Source organism: Syngnathus acus, chromosome 3 (genome assembly GCF_901709675.1).
Source record: "Syngnathus acus chromosome 3, fSynAcu1.2, whole genome shotgun sequence".
Classification (NCBI taxonomy): domain Eukaryota; kingdom Metazoa; phylum Chordata; class Actinopteri; order Syngnathiformes; family Syngnathidae; genus Syngnathus; species Syngnathus acus.
In genome coordinates this window covers 107,444-129,371 of record NC_051089.1, presented here as the reverse complement: position 1 = coordinate 129,371, position 21,928 = coordinate 107,444, and the positions used below count along the sequence as shown (strand labels likewise).

At 57.1% G+C, this 21,928-nt stretch overlaps 3 protein-coding genes across 14 annotated transcripts; all 3 read left to right on the top strand.

Moving 5' to 3' along the window:
* Window positions 1-397: 397 nt before the first annotated feature.
* Window positions 398-6,477, top strand: dzank1 (double zinc ribbon and ankyrin repeat domains 1). 7 transcript variants are annotated; one of them, XM_037247687.1, is made up of 18 exons: window positions 398-925; window positions 1,068-1,189; window positions 1,374-1,524; window positions 1,857-1,923; window positions 2,013-2,082; window positions 2,619-2,704; window positions 2,771-2,829; window positions 3,188-3,215; window positions 3,293-3,394; window positions 3,488-3,571; window positions 3,679-3,804; window positions 3,899-4,019; window positions 4,107-4,243; window positions 4,298-4,336; window positions 4,630-4,707; window positions 4,778-4,905; window positions 5,329-5,403; window positions 6,186-6,477. In XM_037247687.1, the coding sequence occupies exons 2-18, from the start codon at window positions 1,081-1,083 to the stop codon at window positions 6,322-6,324; spliced, it is 1,599 nt and encodes a 532-aa protein (XP_037103582.1). In that variant the 5' UTR covers window positions 398-925; window positions 1,068-1,080; the 3' UTR covers window positions 6,325-6,477. The 7 variants fall into 7 exon arrangements, with proteins under 7 accessions (XP_037103582.1, XP_037103584.1, XP_037103585.1 ...); XM_037247689.1 differs by having other exon boundaries at window positions 399-925; window positions 4,107-4,210; window positions 4,301-4,336; XM_037247685.1 differs by having other exon boundaries at window positions 402-925; window positions 2,016-2,082; window positions 4,298-4,486.
* Window positions 6,478-6,565: 88 nt separating this feature from the next.
* Window positions 6,566-15,129, top strand: kifc3 (kinesin family member C3). 5 transcript variants are annotated; one of them, XM_037247679.1, is made up of 21 exons: window positions 7,743-8,234; window positions 8,632-8,755; window positions 9,166-9,308; window positions 9,637-9,727; window positions 9,906-9,949; window positions 10,014-10,079; window positions 10,420-10,530; window positions 10,646-10,896; window positions 11,013-11,157; window positions 11,414-11,561; window positions 11,789-11,919; window positions 11,996-12,107; window positions 12,260-12,429; window positions 12,508-12,612; window positions 12,677-12,807; window positions 12,873-12,996; window positions 13,274-13,403; window positions 13,461-13,690; window positions 13,770-13,910; window positions 14,107-14,221; window positions 14,802-15,129. In XM_037247679.1, exons 1-21 carry the CDS (start codon window positions 8,229-8,231, stop codon window positions 14,822-14,824), a joined length of 2,541 nt encoding a protein of 846 aa, XP_037103574.1. In that variant the 5' UTR covers window positions 7,743-8,228; the 3' UTR covers window positions 14,825-15,129. The 5 variants fall into 5 exon arrangements, with proteins under 5 accessions (XP_037103573.1, XP_037103572.1, XP_037103574.1 ...); XM_037247678.1 differs by lacking the exon at window positions 7,743-8,234 and adding an exon at window positions 6,566-6,826 and having other exon boundaries at window positions 14,107-15,129; XM_037247677.1 differs by having other exon boundaries at window positions 7,740-8,234; window positions 14,107-15,129.
* Window positions 15,130-15,706: 577 nt separating this feature from the next.
* katnb1 (katanin p80 (WD repeat containing) subunit B 1) lies at window positions 15,707-21,544 on the top strand. 2 transcript variants are annotated; one of them, XM_037247682.1, is made up of 20 exons: window positions 15,707-15,858; window positions 16,740-16,840; window positions 17,009-17,139; window positions 17,227-17,344; window positions 17,766-17,866; window positions 17,969-18,010; window positions 18,079-18,162; window positions 18,230-18,345; window positions 18,424-18,492; window positions 18,965-19,115; window positions 19,218-19,411; window positions 19,481-19,629; window positions 19,700-19,750; window positions 19,816-19,877; window positions 19,955-20,128; window positions 20,196-20,339; window positions 20,557-20,633; window positions 20,722-20,796; window positions 20,877-20,993; window positions 21,065-21,544. In XM_037247682.1, the coding sequence occupies exons 2-20, from the start codon at window positions 16,804-16,806 to the stop codon at window positions 21,204-21,206; spliced, it is 2,034 nt and encodes a 677-aa protein (XP_037103577.1). In that variant the 5' UTR covers window positions 15,707-15,858; window positions 16,740-16,803; the 3' UTR covers window positions 21,207-21,544. The 2 variants fall into 2 exon arrangements, with proteins under 2 accessions (XP_037103577.1, XP_037103578.1); XM_037247683.1 differs by lacking the exons at window positions 16,740-16,840; window positions 17,009-17,139; window positions 17,227-17,344 and having other exon boundaries at window positions 15,720-15,858; window positions 17,969-18,162.
* Window positions 21,545-21,928: the final 384 nt, after the last annotated feature.

Below are 21,928 nucleotides of genomic sequence, written 5' to 3'. Positions count from 1 at the left end.
AACCCCTTGCAGCTGTATTTATTGACGTTTTTTTCTTCATGTGTTTTGTTTTTGCATTCAGTATAAAAATAAATAAAAATAATAACCTAAAACAGACGCGGGGATGTCCAAAGATATGCCTGGTCGAAACTATACAATTTGCAACGTTTTACGGATGACAAAACACATCTTGGGCGTCGTCATTGTCACTTAATATGATGATTCCACATTAATAATGATTAATCCTGTTGTTGTTTAGCATGACAAGACAACGTAAACCGCAGGCGTGGGGTCCTAAACGCAACTCAGACATGGGGATGCCCAAAGGATTGCCTGATGAAAACTACCACGATAACATTTTCACAAGATCATCTGAATTACGTGACATTTCTTTCTTTTTTTCTTTTTTTTACCCAATAAGATAACTTTTTTCTATCGGCGAGTCCACTGAGGAGGGCGGCTTCCCCACCCGAACGCCCGCTGTCGCGCAACCATTATGGATGGATTCAGATCCCGCCTACCCGCTGTAGCGATAAGTGAAGCCTCCGGCGGTCATCTTGCGTTGTCACTTGCGAAGCGCACCTATCTCGAATGCATTGATTTATTTATCCGAGATCTTTTCACGTGAATTTCAAAAAATCCCTCTGAATCAAATATGAAATGTAACCCTAACCTCTGTGTTTCACTATCCACCGTACTCTGAATGTTAAACGCAAACAATAAAATTCAGTTCCTGAGACCCAGCCAGGTGTAACGGTGGCAACGTAAGATGGCTGCCGTCTGACCTCACGTGCCAGAGTCTGGGAGTGGGTCCACCCTTGATACGCGCGTGCGTGACAGCAACAAGCGCAAGTCAATATCAACTGTTGCTGTGGTGACGCGCACAATACATTCACACGCTCACACATTGTTCTGTGTCCAAGGGGCCCCCCTAACTTGACTCGGAGTAAGTTGGTCATCTGAAATAACCAAAACGAAACAAAAACAAGTTTTGATCGCGGGATAGCATGACAGCACTTGTTTTTGTGAAAAATTTGGACTTTTACGTCATCGTCGTGTTGATTGCTATTGATTGGTTTGATTGGCAGCTCAGACGCGACCATGACAGCGGGGGCGGTGGCGGCGCCGCGGATTATTCCCATCACGCAACGGGACAAACCCACGTCAAGGAACCACATTGACACCAGTACACTTGTTTGCATTCAATCGGGTAAGTGATGAACGAATGCAAATTTTGCATTTTTAACTCGTGGGGCCGCCCGAAAATGGTGATCGAATGGAACTTTTCGGCGTGACTGCGGAGGCCGGAATGATGATGAATGATTGCAAACGGATCTCCGATTCTAAATACGTGTGCGCATGCCTGTTGGCGCATGCGTGTTGGCACTCGCCAGACACGGGCGACGCGTGTCTTTTCTACACGCTGGACGGCTCCAATCCCGCACGCGAGGCGCCTTCTGGGCCAGGAAGCGATGGGCGGCGCTACCTATCGCCTTTCCTGCTGCCCGCTGGACGAGTGTGCGTCCGTGCCATGGCCGCCACCAGGTAGGGTGATGTCACTTCGTTTAGACGCCCCAACAATTGCAACTAAAAGTGCGCACTTGGTCTTTCTCTTATTGGCCATGGCTTCTTCAGAGTTTGACAAATTTCAAGTTGCAAAGACAAACTGGCTGAATTGTTTCCGAAATTCTGGGCGGTGCTCTCAATCGGCATATGGCTTCTGAGACTTTTCGGCGGGTCTGCTCATCATAGGCGGGCCTGCCCTAACCCTGCCTATTAACCTTTGGGGGTTAAGTGAAACTGGCTTTGCTAGTTGAATGACAGAAACGTAAGCAGAGCCGAGTTGACCGCTCGCTCGCCTGGTTTCCTGTCGGCAGCGACGGCCGCGAGAGCGCCACCGTCACCAAAATCTTCATTGTCCGGGAGGCGGAGCCTCCGCAACAGGTACTCAATCAGCCACCCGACCATTCCATCATAAGTCGATCGATCGATCGTTCAATCAATCAGCTGTCCCCCCTGATGTTACCTTCCAACAGGTGAGCCCGGGCGAAGGCTTGCACCACCGCCACGATGACGACGTGGCGACTTTACGCCGGCTTCCAGGTTGAGATTTTTAACACGCTTTCTGACATGAACCTTGTTTGTATTTGAATCGATGACATTGCTAATGCTAACTGGCGAGCTCAGCGACTCCACTCCTGAAGCGTGCCACCGATTCCGAATGCATGGAAAGCGGCAAAATATTGTACAAACGGCGTAGCCGTGCGTTCGTGCGCTTCCTTCCCAGAAGGGTTGAAAGTGGACGTCCGGCAACGAGCGAAGTGACAGAAACTGCATAGAGCGCCAAAGAACAGTCGAATCAACGAACGGGAGCTAAAAATGAGGCTAGCAAACAAATCGACAGCCGATCTTCCTGTGGTTTTACAAACAAACAAACAAACAAACAAACAAACAAACAAACAAACAAACGTGTCCTTGAGCAAGACACTGAACCCTGAATTGCTCCCAGTGGTGCCTGGCAGCGCCTTTCATGGCAGCAGCCCCTCTGGTAGCATACCTTCATTTGGTTGTACATCAGTTGTACAATGACAATAAAGTCATTCTATTCTATTCTATTCTATTCTATTGTTGTCGTTCAGGGTCAAAGGTGACGGACGGCGCCGGCTCCCTCCGGCGTCCTGGCGTGGCTCCACCCGCCGGCGTTCTCGCACGCTCAAGTGTGGAGGTAAACACACAAGAACGTGCGCTAACTTGTGACCGGCTTTTGTTCTGAGGCGCTTCCGTGTGTCAGAGTGCAGGTGCGCCGAGGCGCCCGGACGCCACGCCGGATGCGCGCGCCCGTCGCCCGAGGTAGGACGCTCGACGTAACCATCCCCTCGCCGACATACTACCGGCGGTCTTGTGTTTTACCGTGCCGCTTCACTTCTGGAAAAGTGTCTTCTGAAATTCTTAGTAGGGCCAAAAATGTTTGGGCGCCAGCCACTCAACATTGAAGGGAGGCAAAGGGCGGCGAGTCACCGTCCCCCCAATGCTCGCTCAGGGGCGCAGAGCAGCCTAACCGCCCCCCCCCCCCCCCCCCCACCGTACATCCGTGCAAACACACACATTGAAACGCTCGTAGACATAGCAAAAAATGCATGTGTGTGTGTGTGTGTGTGTGTCATGGTTTCCAAGTTTGTCTGAAGTGCCGTCGCCTCCTTTTTGCCAGCACGACGCCCCCTGTTGACGGAGGACTGGTAGTGCGACCGAACGCCGGCTGAAGATGATGATGATGATGATGTCACACTGATGTGCCTTTGTGCGCGCGTGTTAGCTGGCGTGTTGCGTGTGGTGCCATGCTGAAGTTGCAGTCGACACGCACGTGTGTTCTAGAGGCCACGCCCACCTATGGCGTCAGCTTCGGCCTTCCCTGCAGGTACATGCGCGCGACAGCCGTAAACTCACACAAACAAAATAGCAGCACACGGCCACTTTGCACTTGATTGACGCGATTGTTGTCGTGCGTCAGGCTCAAGTTTTGTGTGTGTGCTGTGGACGAGGCAACCCGGCTGACCTGTCACACTGCTTGACGTGTGACACCCGCCTCTCCACGGTAACACAAACAGACTTGAAACCAGCACAAGTAACACGTGTCAACAAAAATGTGTGCGGGTATTAGTGTATCTATATCCGTGTGCGTGTTTGGTTGTTTGGCTGCAGACAGCGTTGGATGTGGACAGAGCCCCTTGTATCCAGGAGGCCTCACACACCGGCAACTTGGCCTGCTCCGCGTGTCAACGCCTCAACCGCGCCGACGCTCGCTACTGCGACTGGTGTGGCACCAAGGTGTGCGGACACACACACACACACACACACACACCACACACTCACAGACACACTTCTTCTGCCTCTTCTCGTATGCGTTTGTGGGTGCGCGCAGGCCGGCCCGTCCTCCCAAGAGTGCTGCACGCAGACGTCGGTAGCGCATGGCCTATCCTCTGACGTAGAGCGGGCGGCGGGTCGCCCGCGGCCGCCATACTCGGCCGTCAGCCCGGGGAGAGGTCTGTCCGAAGCCACCCACGTTCCTACTTGCTCTCGTTGCTGCTCGGAGCCGCGTTCCTCTTACTGGCGGCGTGCTCGTCCGTCAGGTTTCTGGAGGAAACAGCTGGATCACGTGTGCGCTCACCTGAGGAGTTTTGCCCAAAACGACGCCCCCTTCAGGACGCTGCTGGGAGAGCCTCGGCTGGGCCGGGTACGACGGACGGTCTGCGTCGCCCGCGGAAGGGAGTGGTGTCGTGCAGTCACGTCTCGTCCCGTCTCGTCCGTCTCCTCCTTCCCTCAGATGACCTGCGCCGTGCTTCGAGAAGACGCTCATGAGGTCAGTCTGAGCCTCAGCTTCGCAGCGGGCGGGGACGTACGCCAGGAGGTTGGACAGAAAGTGAGGAGCGCTGCTTCCAAGCTCATCCGGGCCTCGGATTCGGTTTGTGCGCTGGCCGAAAGCGGAAGCAAATGCAGCGGCGCTGAGATGGTGAGACACGCTCGTTCACACGTGGAGCTACACGTTCACATGCAAACACACGTGCTAGCATGCGCACGCGCTCATGGAAACGTGCAGAAATGCGCATGCAAACGCACCATACGCTTCCTTTCTCTGATTTCTGCCGGCGCCAGGCCAGGAATGCGCAGCTGCTTCAGGAATTGGGCCCGGGTTGCGGTCGCGTGGGCGTTGTCCGGCACCTCCTGGAACAGGTGAGGAGTAGCGGCCAAAATGGAGGGCTCCCTCTCCAGCCGCCGACAGCTGTCCGTCCTCGTCCCCCAGGGGGCAGACCCCGAGTGCCGGGGCAGCGACGGCCGCCCCGCCGTGGCCGTGGCCGCCGTCAACGGGCACCATGCCGTCGTGCCTCTTCTACTGCAGCGCGGTGCCAACATTGACCTGCAATTTGGCCCGTAAGTCCTCAGTGCAATTGATGGGAACGTACTAGCGTTGAACGAAAAGCGAGCCTCAAAGGTTCAGGTCCCGCCCGTCGGAGGTGTTGAATCCACACGTGTGGTGTCCCTCAAGGGTCAGCGCTCGGCCCCCTTTTGTTCAGCCTATCTGCACAACCTACCATACGCACGCAGCAAAGTGTACTAGTAGATCCCCAAGTGACAGCGCTGCCATTAAGACGCCGCTGTCACTGTCTCGACGTCATTGGGAAGTGGAGGGAGGGAGGATGAACCCCGCAGCGTAGCTAAAGCTCTCCTTGCATGCATTTTGTGCAGGAGAAAATGGCAAAAGGCTTCCTTGCTTAAGATATGCAACATATGTTCACAGGGCTTTCCGCGTTAGCATTGGCGCTAACGGGCTTGTCCTCTGACCCCCCCCGGCAGGATGAAGAACACGGCGCTGCACGAGGCCGCCGCGCTCGGACCCGACGGTCTCGGCTGTGCCCGCGTTCTCCTCAGGTAACACTCACTCACGAGGTCAGTCTGCACTCGCGTTTGCAAAATGAAACGCTCGCTGGGAATCCACAAACGCCGACCGCTGCGCTCTCGCTTGCTATGCTAACATATTTCTTGAACTCAAAACGTTGGAGCAGCCTTTACGTCGGTCCATTTTTGTGGTCGACGTGGCTGATTTTTCTCCCTCGCCAATTCCCAAATGACTCTTTCTTCTCGACACTGAGACCAAAACAAGTCCATTTGAAATGTAGTAGTCAAAGCTCATGTACGAGCGTCACGGATAAGCACGAGAACAGAGGACGTTTAGCTCCTCTTTGTTTGACTAACAAGTTTTTGTATTCGTTTGTTTTACTTTGCCGTGTTTTTTTCTCTGAGCTGTTGTCATTTTGTCGGTTCTCGTTCACCGTTGCGTCCTCGCTACGTGCGGGCGGTCCTGATTTGCAATCACCTAAAGAAGGAGTCGGGAACCTAGGGCTCGCGAGCCAATGTGGCTTTTTTGTTGACGGTAAAAACGTTTTTAAAAAGAATACATTAGTACACTCCAAATATCGTTGGTCTTAATTAAAATACATGCATTTAATTGTATTTAACCTATTGTTTCTTTTTTTCAAATGGTATGGCGCTCACGAGAAGTTATTTTTAAAAATTGGGCATTTACGGCTCTGTCCGCCAAAAAGGTTCCCGACCCCTGACCTAAAGCAACCTTGACTTTTATCGACGCGTGAAAAGCAACGATTGATTGCCGATTGTTTGCGATGACCGCATTTGGCCTTTTTGTCTTCCAGCTGCAACGCCGGCGCCGGGCTGCGAAACGTCAAGGGCCTGACGGCCTACGACGTGGCCTCTGCCACCGGCTGCGTCGACATGATGTCGCTGCTGCGGGAGTCTGCCGCTTTGGGACGGGCGGGGCTCACAGCCAGCTAATCTCTACGAAATTCTCTCATCACACGACACACGAGCGGAGAAACAAATTCCAAAAACAAAACGTGTGCGTTGATTGACTTTTTATTGGCACACAAAAAGCGAAGTCAAAGAGGGCGCGCGTCACCGGGGGGCTTCAGCTTCAATTTGAATAAACTTTTTTTTTTTTTTCCTCACAAATCCTTCCCTGACGTGTTATGTCATGATGTGAATTTGTTCAAGTCGGGTATTGTAATTTAAGTATTCGAGACCTCTGTTTGTCACGCGGCTAGTGTGATTTCCCACATGTCAGCACGTCCGTGAAGGCAGCGGCGGGAAGCCGCCGGAAATGACAAGTTCCACTGGCGCCAACGCTCTTGAGTCTCTTGCACTTAAAGAAAAAAAAAAGTCCAAACTGAACTCGTGCTACGCCTTTGTGCGGACTGGCACCGACCGAAGCGTCAACCAAGGAAAAGAAAAGAGACGAGACACAGGACAAGCAGACTAGACGAGCTTTTCAGCCAAGGTACGAGCAGAAAAGTCGTCCGTCTGTCCGTCCGTCCCTCCCTCTGCCTGCCTGCCTGCCTGCCTGCCTGCCTTTTCCGCGGCTTTCGAGAAAGTTCCACGCTGAAAACGCTCACGTTGTCATTTGAGAACATTCCTCTTTGTTGTTCTCTCACAAAAGGTTCACGTGCTCGGGTCGACGGGGGAGGGGAGGGGAGGTGGGGTCGACTGGGTTTCGTTTGAGTGACGGCTTGGAGCCCTTGCCAAGCCGATCACGTGCCTTAACTTTAATGACGCCATGGCGATGACGTGTCCGTTGTCCGCTTTGTTGCATCGATTTCGGCCTGCATGGAAAGGAAAAAGAGAGAAAGAGAAAAACAGCAGGCAGGCAGGCAGGCGCCCGTTCTATCTGACAGAAAGAGCAAACTAAATGACGAACTCGTTTCACCCTCATTTGTCCACCAAATTTCATGCAAGAGGCAAACCGGGTACGAAGAACGCACACTTAAAAAAAAAAAAACGTACAAAAAGAATGTTTAAATGTTGCTTTTCTAATGGTGACCCTCTAAGCTAAGGAATGAAATGAAATGATCAAAGAGCTTTTTTTTTTAGGATTTTTTTTTTTCTCTTTTTGTGTTTTCTTTCACATTTGATGACTCGTCCACCGTCAAAACTTGAGGCAAATGATTATGACTTTTCAAAAGAAACGATGTGTCATTACGTTGAAGGCCTCGCCTCGGGAGACATGGTCGGAAATGAAACCACTACCAAGGCGTTGGGAAACATGAGTCAGAGTTTGCATTTAATTCTCTGTGGAACGTAAACTGTCACTGGTTTTGTGTGCGTGCGTGCGTGTCACTCCTGTGCAGAAATTGAGTGTGCGCATGTGCGTGTGGGCATATGCAGAAGGCAGAGCCTCATTTTGCACAATTCAGCATTTGCCGTCAAGTCGGGTGCATTTTGCCGGTGAGTCGTCACGAGGGCATCGGTCGAGGCGGCGAATGCTGGGTACGGCCGTTTTCACAATGCGGTCGGTCCTTAGGGTGAACTCCAGCGGGGGCCGGACCGGACCGGCCGGGGCGGTTCTTGCCCGCGACCCGCGCCTTTGACACCTTTGTTGCGCGCATGCGTGTGTCTTGCTTGCGCAAACTGGACTGTATGAAGGGAATATTGTCCTGGCGGCGGAGGGTCCTTGTCGCACGCACGCACGCGCTCCGCCGGCTGTTGAAAGATTTATTGGATTGGGGGAGGGGGCGGAGCCAAAGTGGAAGGTTGGCCCTGCTGTTGCTGGGGGAACAGAGAGGATGAAAGCGTATGTGTGGGGCTGGGGCTCGTGTTTCACTGAGCGATGTTGACACACATGGCGCCCGCCGCTGCTGTCACAGTGAGGCCGAACTGAGCGCCAGGAGGAGGATGAAGGCTGAATGGAGGTAAGACTGGAAGATGGCCAAGCTCCAGCACGTCTGGAATGAGGAGGCGGGAGCGCGTACTCGCCGCTTTTGTTTCCGTGCCGATACTTTGCGTCAAAGGGGCCTCCCTCGGCTTGGCTTCTTCGCCCGTGCGCCGTCCGTGAGGGAAATGCCATGGCTGGTGTGTGTGTGTCGCAGGCCCTCCCCCTCCCCTCCCCACCGAGCGCCCGCCCGCCTTCCGGCTCGCAGAGCTAGGCTAGATAGCGGAAACCTCGGCGGTCGCCGAGGAGACATTCCGAGGGCTCCTCTTGCCGAAGAGAAAAAATGGAGGCATCGGTCCACGTCAGCAACGAAGTGTGTGTGAGCGCCGGCTATGCCGGCGAGTCACGCTCTTGTCTCGTGTGCCCCCTCCCCGCAGGTGCCGCGCAAGTCCTTGAGGGTGCCGGCCGGTCCCGGGGTCATGCTCGGACCAAGAAAGACCTGGGACCTCGACCGCGCCCCCTGTCTGCGGGATCTCTGGAATAACGACTTCTCATTGGACGGTGCGTGCGCATGAGCGAGTGGCTTCAGTTAGCGAAGGAGCGGCGTCGCGTGACCGAGCCGTGCGCTCAACGTTACCGCGCCGCATTGTAGAACGCGGTGGGTCGGGTCCAAGCCAGCTTGGTCCTCGTCACAAAAGGCGTGGTGTCCTTGGGCGAGACGCTTGACATAGCTTGCCTCCAGGTCATCACAGGTGAATGAGAAAGTGTAAAACATTGAATCAAACCGAAATATATACGTAACATGCGCACGGAGGTTTCCAGCAGAAAATACCCCTTCCCACTTGCCGATGGGATGAGAATGAGCCAATTGAGGCCGCCCGTGCTTGTCTGACCCGATTCTGGCCCGTCTAATTGTGGTGCCTGCCAGGTGTCTGCGTGTCACGCGTGCGCACGTGTGTGTGTGTGCGTAGCGAGCTCTGTAGACCTCCTGATGAGCGACGGCGAGGAGGAAGCCTCCTTCCTTTCTCTGCCCAGCCCCGGCTTTTCTCAGCGCCCCTCGCCCGGTGCCGAGCTGAGCCAGTCCAACGCGGCCAGGCAGCAGCTGCTCATCCAGGTGAGACGACGGCGTTTGCACGCTCGTAGCGTCCGTCCGTCCGTCCGTCCGGCCGCCCGCCGGCCGCCCGCCGGCCTTCCTTCCTTCCTTCCTTCCTTCCTTCCTTCCTTCCTTCCTTCCTTCCTTCCTTCCTTCCTTCCTTCCTTCCTTCCCATTTGGAGTGTTTGGACCATGATTTCCTCTGCATTGAGCTTTGTCTGCTTTCATTGTCTGCTGTCTCCCTAACAACTTTGACAAAAGAGTCCATTGAAGGCAAAGGATGATAACGCGGCCATATCCGGTCCATTTTTTCCATTTGGCCAACACCTTGCTGTTTGCGTGCGTCCAGACTCTGCAGGACAAAGTGTGCCGCCTTCAGGCTCGCCTGGACCAAGACGCCGCAGGAGTTCGGCCCGGGGACGAGCGAGCGGCGTCCTCGGGTGAGTTCAGCTCGCCAGTTCTTTGGGTCCCACACACACCATGATGACATGATGACTGGGAAAGAGAGACAGAGAGAGACTGTACAGTCCAACAACACAACAAACTCAGCCATCTTGTATAATGGCCGCTAGGGGCGTATTTATTCCCTTCATCTTGTGCCGTGTGTGCATTTGTCAGGCGCCATGGAGATAGAGCAGCTCGGCATGTGCTTGCACTCGCAGGTACGTGGACCGGCCTATCGCACGCCCGCTGTCGTGGCCACCGCAAACTTCTTCGTGCTTGCAGGTGGAGGAACTGCAGAAGAAGCTTGCCGGGCAAACGCAGGAAGTGGCCAGACTTGGCTCAGGACCGGTGAGTAGATCCCCACTTGATGGTTTTTGACCACCCTTTATCTTTTTTGGCGGGGGTTTACCTTCCTGGATCTCATGCCAAGCTCCCCCCTGCCGTCCTTGCTTCCCCGACGCTCGGCTCGCTGAACATCGGGCCTCGGTCACTAATCCGTGCGTACGGATGTTTGTCCTCTGCGCACGAACTGAGCGTGCGCGCAAAATCGGCGTCGGATTCGACTTGTCCCGGATTTGCAACAAGCGTTTGTGTCGGCTGTTGACGATCGGTAAAAATGTGGTGCAAAAGCCAAGTTGTTTGGAAGGCCAGCGTGAACTCGAAGCTGCTCATGAGACTTACCTTGCAGGGGGCCACAGACTTGGAGAAGCATCTGCAGCTTTTGGAGCTGGAGAACCAAAGTCTGAAACGGCAGCTGACCTCCGGCGGGGCCTCGGAAGGCGCCTGCGGCTGCTCTCAGGTCAGGGGGGGTAGGGCAGGGGAGGGGAGGGGGGGTGCGCCTCCTCCGCAAGTACACCTGCCTCTTCTAGTGCTAAAGTGTGGCAAAAAATATCCATACTTTGGCGTGTCCCCAGGAGGCGGAGGCTCTGCGCAGGGAGCTGATTGGCGCCCGGCAGCGCGAGCGCCAGCTGGCCGACGTGGAGAGGCGGCTGCTAGACAAAAGCGCCCAGGTGGATGCGTTGCAGCGCCAACTGGAGCGCAGCGCCCCCGCGCCGCCGGACCTCTCCGGTCCTCATCCGGGACTTTGCCAGCGCGACCTCCGGGACCTTGCGCGCTGTGAAGAGGCGCCGCCGCTGGCCTCGCCGCTGGCCTCGCCGCTGGCCTCGTCGCTGGCCTCGCCGCTGGCCTCGCCGCTGGCATCGCCGCTGGCATCGCAGGTACCAGCGCATTGCCAGAGAGCGAGCGCCTTTAGGCGGCCGGCGCTGAACATTGTTGTGCTGGTCAGACTGCGGCGGAGGCGGAATCTCGGCTACGTGTACAAAATGCTTTGCTGCAAGAGCAAGTTTGCGTGCAGCGCCACCTGCTGAGGGAGCTGGAGACGCAACTGCAGCAGTCGCAAAGGACGTGCGCCCAGCTCAGGACGCAGGTAAGTAACGCTCGCACGCTAACGGCATGTGGAGGAGAGCTGGCGCCAAGAGAAACGGCGCTTTGTGCAGCCTTCTGTCCGTGCCGGTATTTGCTTTTGGTGTAAGCCAAAAGCCTTCGTTACTCCCGGTGAAACGATTCAAGGTGGTGTGAGCGCGCACGGCTCCGGCACGAGCCAAGAAGTGGCCCAATCCCGGTTTAGACGTTAGCCTAGCTCAGCCACGGCGGCCACGTGACCGTGCGGTGCTGGCTTCCAGGTGGCGGTGTACGACGGCGAGATGGAGCGTGCGCACAAGCGGCTGGACGGCGAGCTGCTGCGGCTGAAGGAGGAGAAGGAGCGCGTCATCCAGGAGGCCTTCGTCAGGGCTGAGAGCCAAATGAAGGCCGTGCACGACAACCTGGCAGGTCAGACAAATGGAGCGAATTCCGCCACCGAGTGGTGCTGGCGCGCCAGCGTTGCATTGCCCGGTCGAGACTTTGATTGCTGCCTTAGGAAAGAAAGCAAGCAATGCGCGGCTTTCCAATTCCACCGCCGCCGCCGCCTTTCTCTGAAGGAGGCCGCCACGGACGCAGAGCGGCTTTTTGCTTTTGCGCTGAGTCGGCATTGTCGTCGGTATGGCCGTCCGTTTCAGGTGTGCGCAGCAAGCTGGCGGGGCTCCATCCCGCCTTGAGGACGCTCACCAGCGACTACAACACGCTGAAGAAGCAAGTGCATCACTTCCCCGCCATGCTGCGCAACGCCATCGACGACGCCAAGCGCGAGGTGGGAGCGAGTGGCAACGCTGTGACCGAGCGAGCGAGCCTGGCTCCTTCAATTGAGCGTGTCGCCGCATGTGCAGATCTGTCACCTGATCGGCGAGGTGAGCGTGACCAACCTGAAGCTTGTGGACAAATACAAACGTGAGATGAACCTGAGGAAGAAGATCCATAACCAGCTGGTCCAGCTCAAAGGTTTGTCCACCTCACTTCACCCTTTTGGAGGCAATCTGTTTTACGTTGATGATTGGGATGGAGATTCCCCCCCTCTGCAAAAGGGAGAAGCGTTCCAACGGAACCACGTCTTGGCAGCTTCTGAGCTCTTTTGCGGCACGCTTTGTCGCCAGGAAATATCCGGGTGTTGTGCCGCGTCCGTCCCGTCCGCGGCTGCGGGGAGGAGGGCGACGCGTTGACCTACGACCCGGACGATGATGGCGTCCTGTACCTCGACGACAAGGGCAAGGTGACGACCTTTGAGCTGGACAAAGTCTTCGGGCCGCAGGCGACGCAGGTGGAGGTGAGCGAGCCCGGCCGGGCCGGGCCCAGCCCAGCCCCACCCCACCCCTTTTTTGACGGCGGCGGCCTTTGACTGCAGGTATTTGAGGAGGTGGAGGCGCTGGTCACGTCCTGCGTGGACGGCTTCCACGTTTGCATCTTCGCCTACGGACAGACAGGCTCGGGGAAGACTTACACCATGGAGGTTGGCTTCAGCTGGCGTATGAATGTGCAATTTGGTCTCTGCTCATATAAACACGTGCGGGCAGGGCGTGGCGTCGGACCCGGGCCTAAACCAGCGAGCGCTGCGCCTGCTTTTCTCTCGGGTGGCCGACAGAAGCCCCGAGTGGGAATTCCACATCTGCGTCAGCATGCTGGAGATTTACAATGAGGCGCTGAGGTGAGCGTCCGTCGCCGTGCTCGCCGTGGTCGGGGCGACGCTCACGTGCGTCCATGGCCGCTCAGGGACCTCCTCAGCGACCGGCCGGCGGACAGACTGGACATCAAGATGAATCCCGACGGCAGCGGGCAGCTTTACGTCCCCGGACTGACACGTGTGGCCGTGCGTACCGTCGACGACGTCAACCAGGTATGGCGCTGCTGGATTTGGGTTAGGGTTAGGCTGTGATCTTGCCTTTTAGTCTTTTTCTTGATGTTGAGAAAGCTGAGACTTACTCGGTCGAGTTCCACAGCCGCTATTTCAAAGCCTTTGCGCAAAGTCCAGCGAGGCAAAAGCGGAGAAGGGAAAGGGGGCCGGCGTCCGGCGCGTCGGGCCCAGACCTCCTCTTTTGTCTCGGCCACGTCCAACGCTCCTCGTCAGTATCCCGGTTGCGTGACATTTGAACTGCGCTGCCGCCGCGCTTCAGGTTCTGGAGGCGGGGCGAGCCAGCCGGGCGACGGCGTGCACCGACCTCAACGAGCGCAGTTCTCGCTCTCATGCTCTGCTCATGGTCAGCGTGGCGGGACTCAACGGCACTACGGGGATTCGCACGCAAGGTGACGCCGCGCCGTCGCCTCGCCTCGGCCGTGTGACGTCCTTCCCTTTGCCCTCAGGTAAGCTGAACCTGGTGGACCTGGCCGGCTCTGAGCGGGTGGGCCGATCGGGTGCCGAGGGCGGGCGCCTGCGCGAGGCTCGCCACATCAACAAGTCTCTGTCGGCGCTGGGCGACGTGATGGACGCGCTGCGCCGCAAGCGCGCTCACGTCCCCTTCAGGAACTCGCGGCTCACCTTCCTGCTGCAGGACAGCTTGCGAGGGGACAGCAAGACGCTGATGATGGTGCAGGTGCGAGCACCGGCGCACGCTTGCTGGCTCGCTGGCTCGCTGGCTGCCGCCCCGCTTACTCCTCGCCGTGCTCCCTCAGGTGTCTCCGGCGCCGGCCGACGTGAGCGAGTCGCTGTGTTCGCTGAAGTTCGCTCAGCGCGTTCGCAGCGTGGAGCTCGCCGCCTGCGGGAGGCCAGACAGCCGCTCGGCTTCGTCCTCGCCGACGCACCAAAGCCTGGAGGTCAACTCGCTTTTTTCCAGTCCGTCCCGCCGCCGCCGCGCACTTTGCAAATAGACGTCTTTTGTGCTTCTCGCTTGGCGTGCGTGCTTCCCACTCCCGGTCGGGCGCGACGAGTCACGAGGCCAAAGCCCGGCGACTGTGCGACTCGCGGCGATCCGCTTTGGGTCGGCGGCGCTGACTTTGGTCGTCTGTGCAGAGGGACACTGCCCCGGGGCCCCTCCCCTTATCCCGTAGCAGCAGCGCCGGCTCCTCCCTAAACTCCGCAGCGCCCGCCGGCTCTCGACGGAAATCCAACGCGCAACTCTCCACGGGTACGTGCGCGCAAAGCAGCCTTTTGGAAAAGGTGCCAAGTCAAGCATTTGCAAAGGATCGTCGGCACAAATGATGATCAGTCTGGCGAGCCGAAGCGGGTCCGCCGCAAAGCCCGCCGCCCTCCACTGCGGCCCGGCCTCAGAACGAACCCTGCCGTCAAATTAGTTGGGGTTTTTTGCATTCACAACGTATTCTTGATGAGCAACGTCACTCTTTGGCGCCGCAAGTCCATCCTCATTCGGGGGAGAGAGAGAGAGACGACAGTCGCTTAACATGAAGTCACAAGTTTTATCCCACTCACGGGCTGTGAATCTGTAAAGTTCCTTTTGAATGCCACTATTGACGTTAGATTTGACTTTGAATTCATCTCGCTCGAGTTTGCGGCGATAGACGGTAGCGTAGTTGCGTTCGTCGTCAATGCGCTTTTCAATCCACGCTCCTAACCCTCATTAGCCCGTTTGCGCCGCCTCCATCCTCGGGAGAAACCAAATGAGGCGATTAGCCGCCCGTCCGTTCCAACTCCGACGTTGCTTTCATAAACTTATGCGCGTCACCCGACCTGTCACTTGTTCTTCGCAGGGCGACTGAAGATGGCAGCGTGAGGAGCGCGCGCTGCGCGTCGCCATGGCGACGGTGACGCCTTTGCCCGTCAACGCCCGACAACAGTGTTCCGCTTTCTTGCACTTTCCACAAACTGTTATCGGTGCTCGTCTTTCAACGGACTTTGAGGTTTTCTTCCGATGACGCCGCTCCTCTCGCTCCGGCCGGCCGATCGAGCGAGCGAATATGCGAGGTGGACTTTTGCTATCGACCATATTGGGTGCGTGACGTGACTGGAAGTGGTTGTTTGCTTTTTTTTTTTTCTTTTTTTTTTTCATTTTTAATAAACATGGAAACTACAAACATTCTTCAGCTGCGTGATGAGTTGTTGCAACTCGGCAAATGGCGGTCGGTCGCGTGTCGTTCCAACAAAAGCAACCGCAGGGGATGTGGGTCGATCAAGTCGTTCTGTCCTGTAAATAACAATCGATGCCTAAGAACCACGTGCCTGGCGTTATTCCACATGGCAATATGTTTGTGGGTGGGATAGTGTGGAAGAGCGTCTGGCTCTTATCATGAAATAGCTCTCCATCAATTTAAAACAAACGAGAGATTTGAACATGCGATTGTTGTGCGTTGTGTTTGTGATTAGTGCTCTGAGAGTAGTCGTTTATTTTGTACGATCGCTGGTGGGGGGTGCTCCGAGCCCTGCTATCGTTTAAAGGGCGCCATGCAGCAGAAGGCAGCCGTCATCACACCTGGCATTCTTGCCCCGAGCCCGGCCGGAACCTACGCAGCCACAAGACCAACCTTTGATCATAGCTGTTATTAAAACCCCCGCCAAAACGAACACACAAAGTCAACGTGTCGTCATCCTCGTTTTTTCTCTTGTTTAACAATCTATACAAATGTACGAAGAGCGCTTCTTCCGGTGTAGGGGGCGGGCTCTGTGTGACGTCATCTGGACCGGACAGTTGCTAAGCTGCGCACGCGTGTCCGTTTGACAACAATCGTCACCGTCGTCGGTGTTCATCGCCGACCGACCGACCGACCGGCCGGCGCTCGGACGGTGACAAGTTGGAGCTCGGCTCGCCAGGTAAACAGCGAGGCGTCTTTTGTTTGATACGCTTGAGCTTTTTCTCGCTTCTATGCCGCCTTTAGCTTGTTGCTGCTTTGGATGCTAACGCCCGCTGGCGGATAACCAGCTAGCCGCCGCCCGCTGTCGCTTTTTTCCGCTTCTCTCATACGAAGCGTTCGTTAGCATACTTTTCCTCCAAGCTCCGTCCGCTCGCTCAGCCTCGTGCCCGCCACGCGACGCGCTGCGATGCGATGCGACGCGACGCGCAAGCACCTTCGCCCGTCAACTTGGGTCATGTTGAAGGGAGATCTCGTTCGTTCATGCTCGGCGATTGTCCAACGTTTCACGATGTGTCGAGAGTTTGGCTTTTATAGCCTTCCTAGTTCAAGTGCAAGCAGGCCTGGTCGGTCGGCAAATTGAAATTTGAAAACAACACTCCTGAAAAAGAAACTAATCCAGGCGCCCGCCACAAACCGACATCGAAAATTGGGTAATGCGACGTGCACACCAAACACGGGCTGAGCTGAGCCGTGACCACAGCATCTTTTGTGTTGTCTCGCTCGACCTGTACGCTTACCTGTGTTGGGTTGGTGAAATGATCAAGCAATGATCAGTTTAACTGGATTAACATCCAAATGTTAGCTATTTTTAACATTTGTGGCTGGAATTTGAACAGGTGGCCGGCCCATCATCACTTGAATTCGGGACGCAGTCACTCGGTGGTCGTGTCGGACCGCGCCTGCGCCTCTCGTTGTTGTTTGTGTTCCAATGTAACGAACTGCGTGACATACTCAAAGTTTATCACCACTTTAAGAACAATGCTGCTTTTGTTAGCCCGTCTGTAGCGTTCCAGATGATGTGTTAGCTAGTTGGTAAACTTTTCCAAATGGCTTCCTCAGCTCAACACAGCTGGGGAACAGACTACGGACGGGCGTGCGAGCGAGTCCGGTGCGCAGAGTCGTCATGGCGGCAGCCGCCGCCAAGATCTCCTGGCGACTGCGTGAGTCTGATTGCCTCCCTAAGCATCATCTGGCCGGCGTCTGGCTCCAAATGGACAGCGCGTCGCCATGATTGCATGTGTGCCCTTTCCATGTAGGCTTTAACGTGTGTGTGCGTGCGTGCGTGCGTGCGTGTGTGTGTGTGTGTGTGCGTGCGTGCGTGTATGCAGAGGAGTTTGAGGCTCACGGCAGTCGCGTTTGCTGCGCCTCTCTGGGCAAACGTACGGGTCGCCTCCTGGCGAGCGCAGGCGAAGATTGCAAAGTCAACATCTGGTCCGTCAGCAAGGCCAACTGCATCATGGTACTGTGCGCGCGCGCAGCAATGGACGGCCCCTTGCAGCAACCGCTGGTTGTGACGTCTGCTTGTGTGCTTGTTTACGGCGGCAAGAGTCTGTGCGGCCACAGGAAGGCGGTGGAGTGCGTCCACTTCAACGCGTCCGAGGAGCAGCTGGCCACCGGCTCGCAGTCGGGATCCATCCTGGTGTGGGACCTGGAGGCCGCCAAGAGTCAGAACGCTTCCCTTCTTGCTGCTCTGCGAGGCGCCGCTCTGCTTTTGTCTCCATCCGTGTTGGAGGCGTGCTGTGCGGACGATTGCGTACGCGGGCGTTCATTTTGAAAGGCGTTGGCACTCCATTGGTGGTCATTAACGGTCGCAAAGACATTTGGATATGGCGGATTTGATAGTTGCCGCTCGAGGTGTAACCATCCCTCGCCATTTTTTACATTGTGGAGCCGCCGTCGATGCCAAAACGTATGCAGGGCGACTAACGATTAGCCAGCTAGAAGCTAATGGCTTTCCTGATCAGGTGCGCGTTATGTCTCGGTATAACGCCTGACGCAACGTGGCAAATAATGGCTCGCCGCTTTTCTCTGCGCCCCGCCATGAACGTTGAACCCCGCTGCGTCCGTCTGTGTGAATGTGCGCAGTGCTACGAACGCTACCGGGACACAAATCCAGCATCACCAGTTTTGCTTTCCATCCTTTTGGAGACTTTTTGGTGTCCGGCTCCACCGACACCAACATCAAGGTGTGTGTGTGTGTGTTGCTGTGTGTTTGGCACGATGCTCTGCTCTGCTCTCACGTCACCTGACTGTTCCGTGTCTCGTCACTGGCGGATGTCGTCCAACAGATGTGGGACGTGCGCAGGAAAGGCCCCATTTACAGGTACAAGGTAAGATGGTGGCCCGCCGCGTCAGTTTCCTCCCTTGCCGGCTTGGAGCTCGCCTGACCCTCTTCCAGGGTCACACCGCGGCCGTCCGGAGTTTGGCCTTCAGCCCTGACGGGAAGTGGTTGGCGTCGGCGAGCGACGACTGCACGGTCAAGGTAAAGGGGGCGGGATAAGTGGATGCGCCTTTTGAAGCTTGTAACGCGTGGCCGTGTTGTGCCACAGCTGTGGGACCTGAAGCAGGCCAAGACCATCACAGAGTTCACGGCGCACACGGCCGCTGTCGGCACCATCCAGTTCCACCCCAACGAATATCTGTTGGCCTCGGGTGGCGCCGACAGGTGCCCCCATCTCGCCGCCGCCGTGCCGTGCCACCGCTGCGCTGGCTTTCCCCCTGCTCCTTGTGTGTGTGCGCGCAGGTGGGTGAGGCTGTGGGATCTGGAGAAGTTCTGCCAGGTAGGGGCGCTACAGGACACGGGCGCCATCAGGTGAGTCGTGACCACACGTCTGGCACGTACGACGGCCAGTAGAAATGTCGCACGAGGCGGCGGCGGCGACCTGCTGCTCAGGCAGATGCTTGGCCGCAAAGCAGATTGTTAAGCAAGCGCCTGCCTGCCATTCATCCATTCTCAAATGAAATTGACTAGCTGGAGCGAGAGGCGACGCTTCCGAGTCGCATCTTGGTGACAAAGGTAGCAAAGGCGCTTTGCCGCTGTGCCCGTTTTGCAGGGCAGGAGCAAGTGAGCGGAGGAGAAGCAAGCGCCGGCTCCCTCCGACCGCTCGCAAAATTCTCCTGCACGTGGGTGATGTCTGAACGACGGCCTGCGCCTTTAGGGATTCCAAGCCTCCTCGAGCGACATTTAGCTCGAGCGCAGACGTCGTGCGGACGCTCTCGAGTGATGGCTCGTCGTCTTTTGGGCCGAAGCCACGTGAAGCTTTTTCACACAAATCTTCCCGCAGGTGTGTGATGTTCAGCGCCGACGGCAGCTGCCTGTACAGCGGCCACGCCGACGTCCTGGGCGTGTGCGCGTGGGAACCCGAGCGCTGGCTGGACACGGTGACGGTGGGCTGGGGGCGGGTGGCCGACCTGGCGCTCTGCAACCAGCAGCTGGTGCGTTGCGTCCCGAGCGCCGAGTGAAACCTGCGCACCAAGACCACAGTGGCGGCACCGGCGTGAGCTCACGTTTCCTGTCCTGTCTTTTTGGACGGTCAGATGGGCGTGTCTCACCAGCTGAGCAGCGTGTCAACCTACGTGGTGGACCTTAAGCGCGTCAAGACCAGCGCTGCGCCAAACGCCGCCGCGGAGAATGACATGGCTCCGGCGGCCCCGGCCGGCGTGCAGCCCACCGGCGGCAAGGCGGGCGGACCGCGCCGCAGCTACCAACGCCCGGCCTCGCCGTCTCAAGGGTGAGACATGGGGAGCGGCGCGGCTGGCTCCACGCCGTCGGGAGCCCTATGCTAATCCTGCGTCTTCAGCCTCAAGAGGAGCGCGGAAGCCGAGAGGCGGAGTCCCGAAGGGGAGAGGCGTAGCCCCAGCGAAGACGAGGCGGACGACAAAGCTTCCTCGGCCCAAATCCACAACGCGCAAGACTACCGGGAAATATTCCAGCCCCGCAACGCCATCTGTACAGACGCCCGCGCGCACGCAGGCACAAGCCTGCAGGTCACGCAGGTCACCGACTCTTTTGCCTTCAGGTCGGACGCCTCCCGGGATGTCGGAGCCTTTTCCCGCCCCGCCCGAGGACGGTGAGTCAGCTCGTCGTCACGCGGCGACATCACGTGACCGCCGTGGCCATCTTCCCTGTCCTCAGAAGGAGCCGATGGCAATGTGGCGGCGGCGGCGGCAGCGCTTTGTCCCGACCAACAGCTGCCGGTCAGCCAGCATCCCTCCCTCCCTCCCCACGGGCGCGTGTGCGTCCGGCCGCTCAAAGTCTGCTCTGCGTGTGACAGGTTTCCACGTCGGCGGCCCCGTCCACTCCGGTCCAGCGGGTAGAGCCGACGGTGGTTGCCTGTGTGAAACGGGCCGCCCCGTCCGCCAGCGAGCAAGCCCAGCCTCCGCCGGTCGAAATATTCCCGGCCAGCAGGAGCGAGCCCAGCGGCCTGGACGTGGCCGACTTCCTGTCGGTGAGGCTTCCATTTTGTTCGCGGCCGCCGCTGCGGCCTTATCGCAGCATGCGCTTTTTGCCTCCAGGCCCGCCGCGGCGGAGGAATCCTAAGCGAGAGCGACGTTTTGAATCACATCCAAAACGGGCACGCCACCATGTGCGTCATGCTCAGCAACCGACGCAAGAACCTGCAAAGTGTCAGAGACGTGTGGGCCCGCCAGGGCATCAAGGTAAGGCCACAACAGGCACGGGCCATTGCTCTTCCATTAGCGACACACGACTGAAACACACCCACCCTCGAGCGGGCGGTCCGGCCTGCTTGAATTCAACAGATGCGGGAGGTAGCGCCGTTGGCAAGATTTCAAAAATGGTGTTTGAATGCCACGGAGCAGAGCCACATTGCTGACGCCGTGTGTTGCTACATTGAAACCTCACGTGTGTCCGCAGAGCGCGCTGGACGTCGCCGTCGCAATGAACGACCTGTCCATAGTCGTGGATGTCCTCAACATCATCAACGTGCAACCGTCAGTCGCACGCCCACGCGCACGCGGTGTGTCGTGCGCAGGACATGATGTACAGTGTGCGTGTGTGCGTGCGTGCGTGCGTGTTCAGGTCGCTATGGACTTTGGATGTGTGCGCAAGCAGCCTTCCTCAGATTGACACCCTTCTGCAGAGTAAATATGAAAGGTCAGTCGCTCGTGCTGCTGGTGTGTGCGCGCGCGCGTTCACGTGTGGCTTGACCGACCGCACACTTTGGTGCGTGCCAGTTACATGCAGTGCGGTTGCACATCCCTGAAGATCATCATGAAATATTTCTGGCCGCTGGTCTGCGAAACGCTGAGGGCGGGGCCATCGGTGGGCGTGGACGTCACGCGAGAGGAACGGTGAGCGGCAGCGCCGACCCCTGTCTGGTTTTCCTCAGAGCGACCTCTGACCCTGGACGCGTCTTCTTCAGGCAGCACAAGTGCCACGTGTGCAGCAAGCATCTGCAGAACATCAACAACGTGGTGAAGAGCAAAGCGGCGCAGGTGGGGCGGCACGGCTCCGCCTTCGGGGAACTGCGGATGCTCATGGCGCAGCTGGACCAACACTCGTGAACGCCGCCAGATCCTCCTCTGCTCGGTCGCCTCTGCGCCCGCCCGGCGCCGGCCGGCAGAATTTGGCCGCGGGGCAAATTCGGGCCTCGCTCCGAGGAAGTGCGCTGACGACGGGATTCGGAGCGGACCGACTCGCCCGAGCCGCTTAGTGCCTTTGGCCCATTTGGGAATAGGCACCGCGTCGGTTTTCAATGGCCGATGGCGGGATGGCCACTTTGATAGGGCGCCGCCTATTGTTAGCGCTCCATGGAAATGCTGATTCTCCGTGTCATCGTTGCACTCTGAAGATGTCGTGTACGCACGTATTTTGGAAATAAAACAAAATCTTTTGAACTTTGGCCCGCTTACTATTGCGTACATCACCTTGCGGGCGTTGATCCATATAAGCATGGCTCAAATCAAATTTGGGGCGGGGTAGGACGACAGCATGCACGGCGCATCGTCACTGTCACCGTCAGGCGGGTGGGCGCTAAGCTGTCTTTGTCCAAATTTGCTCAACGTCAGCTTTTGTCACAAATGGCCAGTCTCTACGACTTGTCCGCAATGACGAGATGCCTGACGCGGACTCGGATATGAATGGACCGTCGAGATGGTCCACGGCCCTCTAGTGGTCTGTGGCGCTATTGCAGGTGACCCGTGGAAAATAATTGTAATATTTATTAAAGTAAAATGGATTCATTATTTGGACTTGATTGATTTTCCAGCTCATTTTGTGAATCATG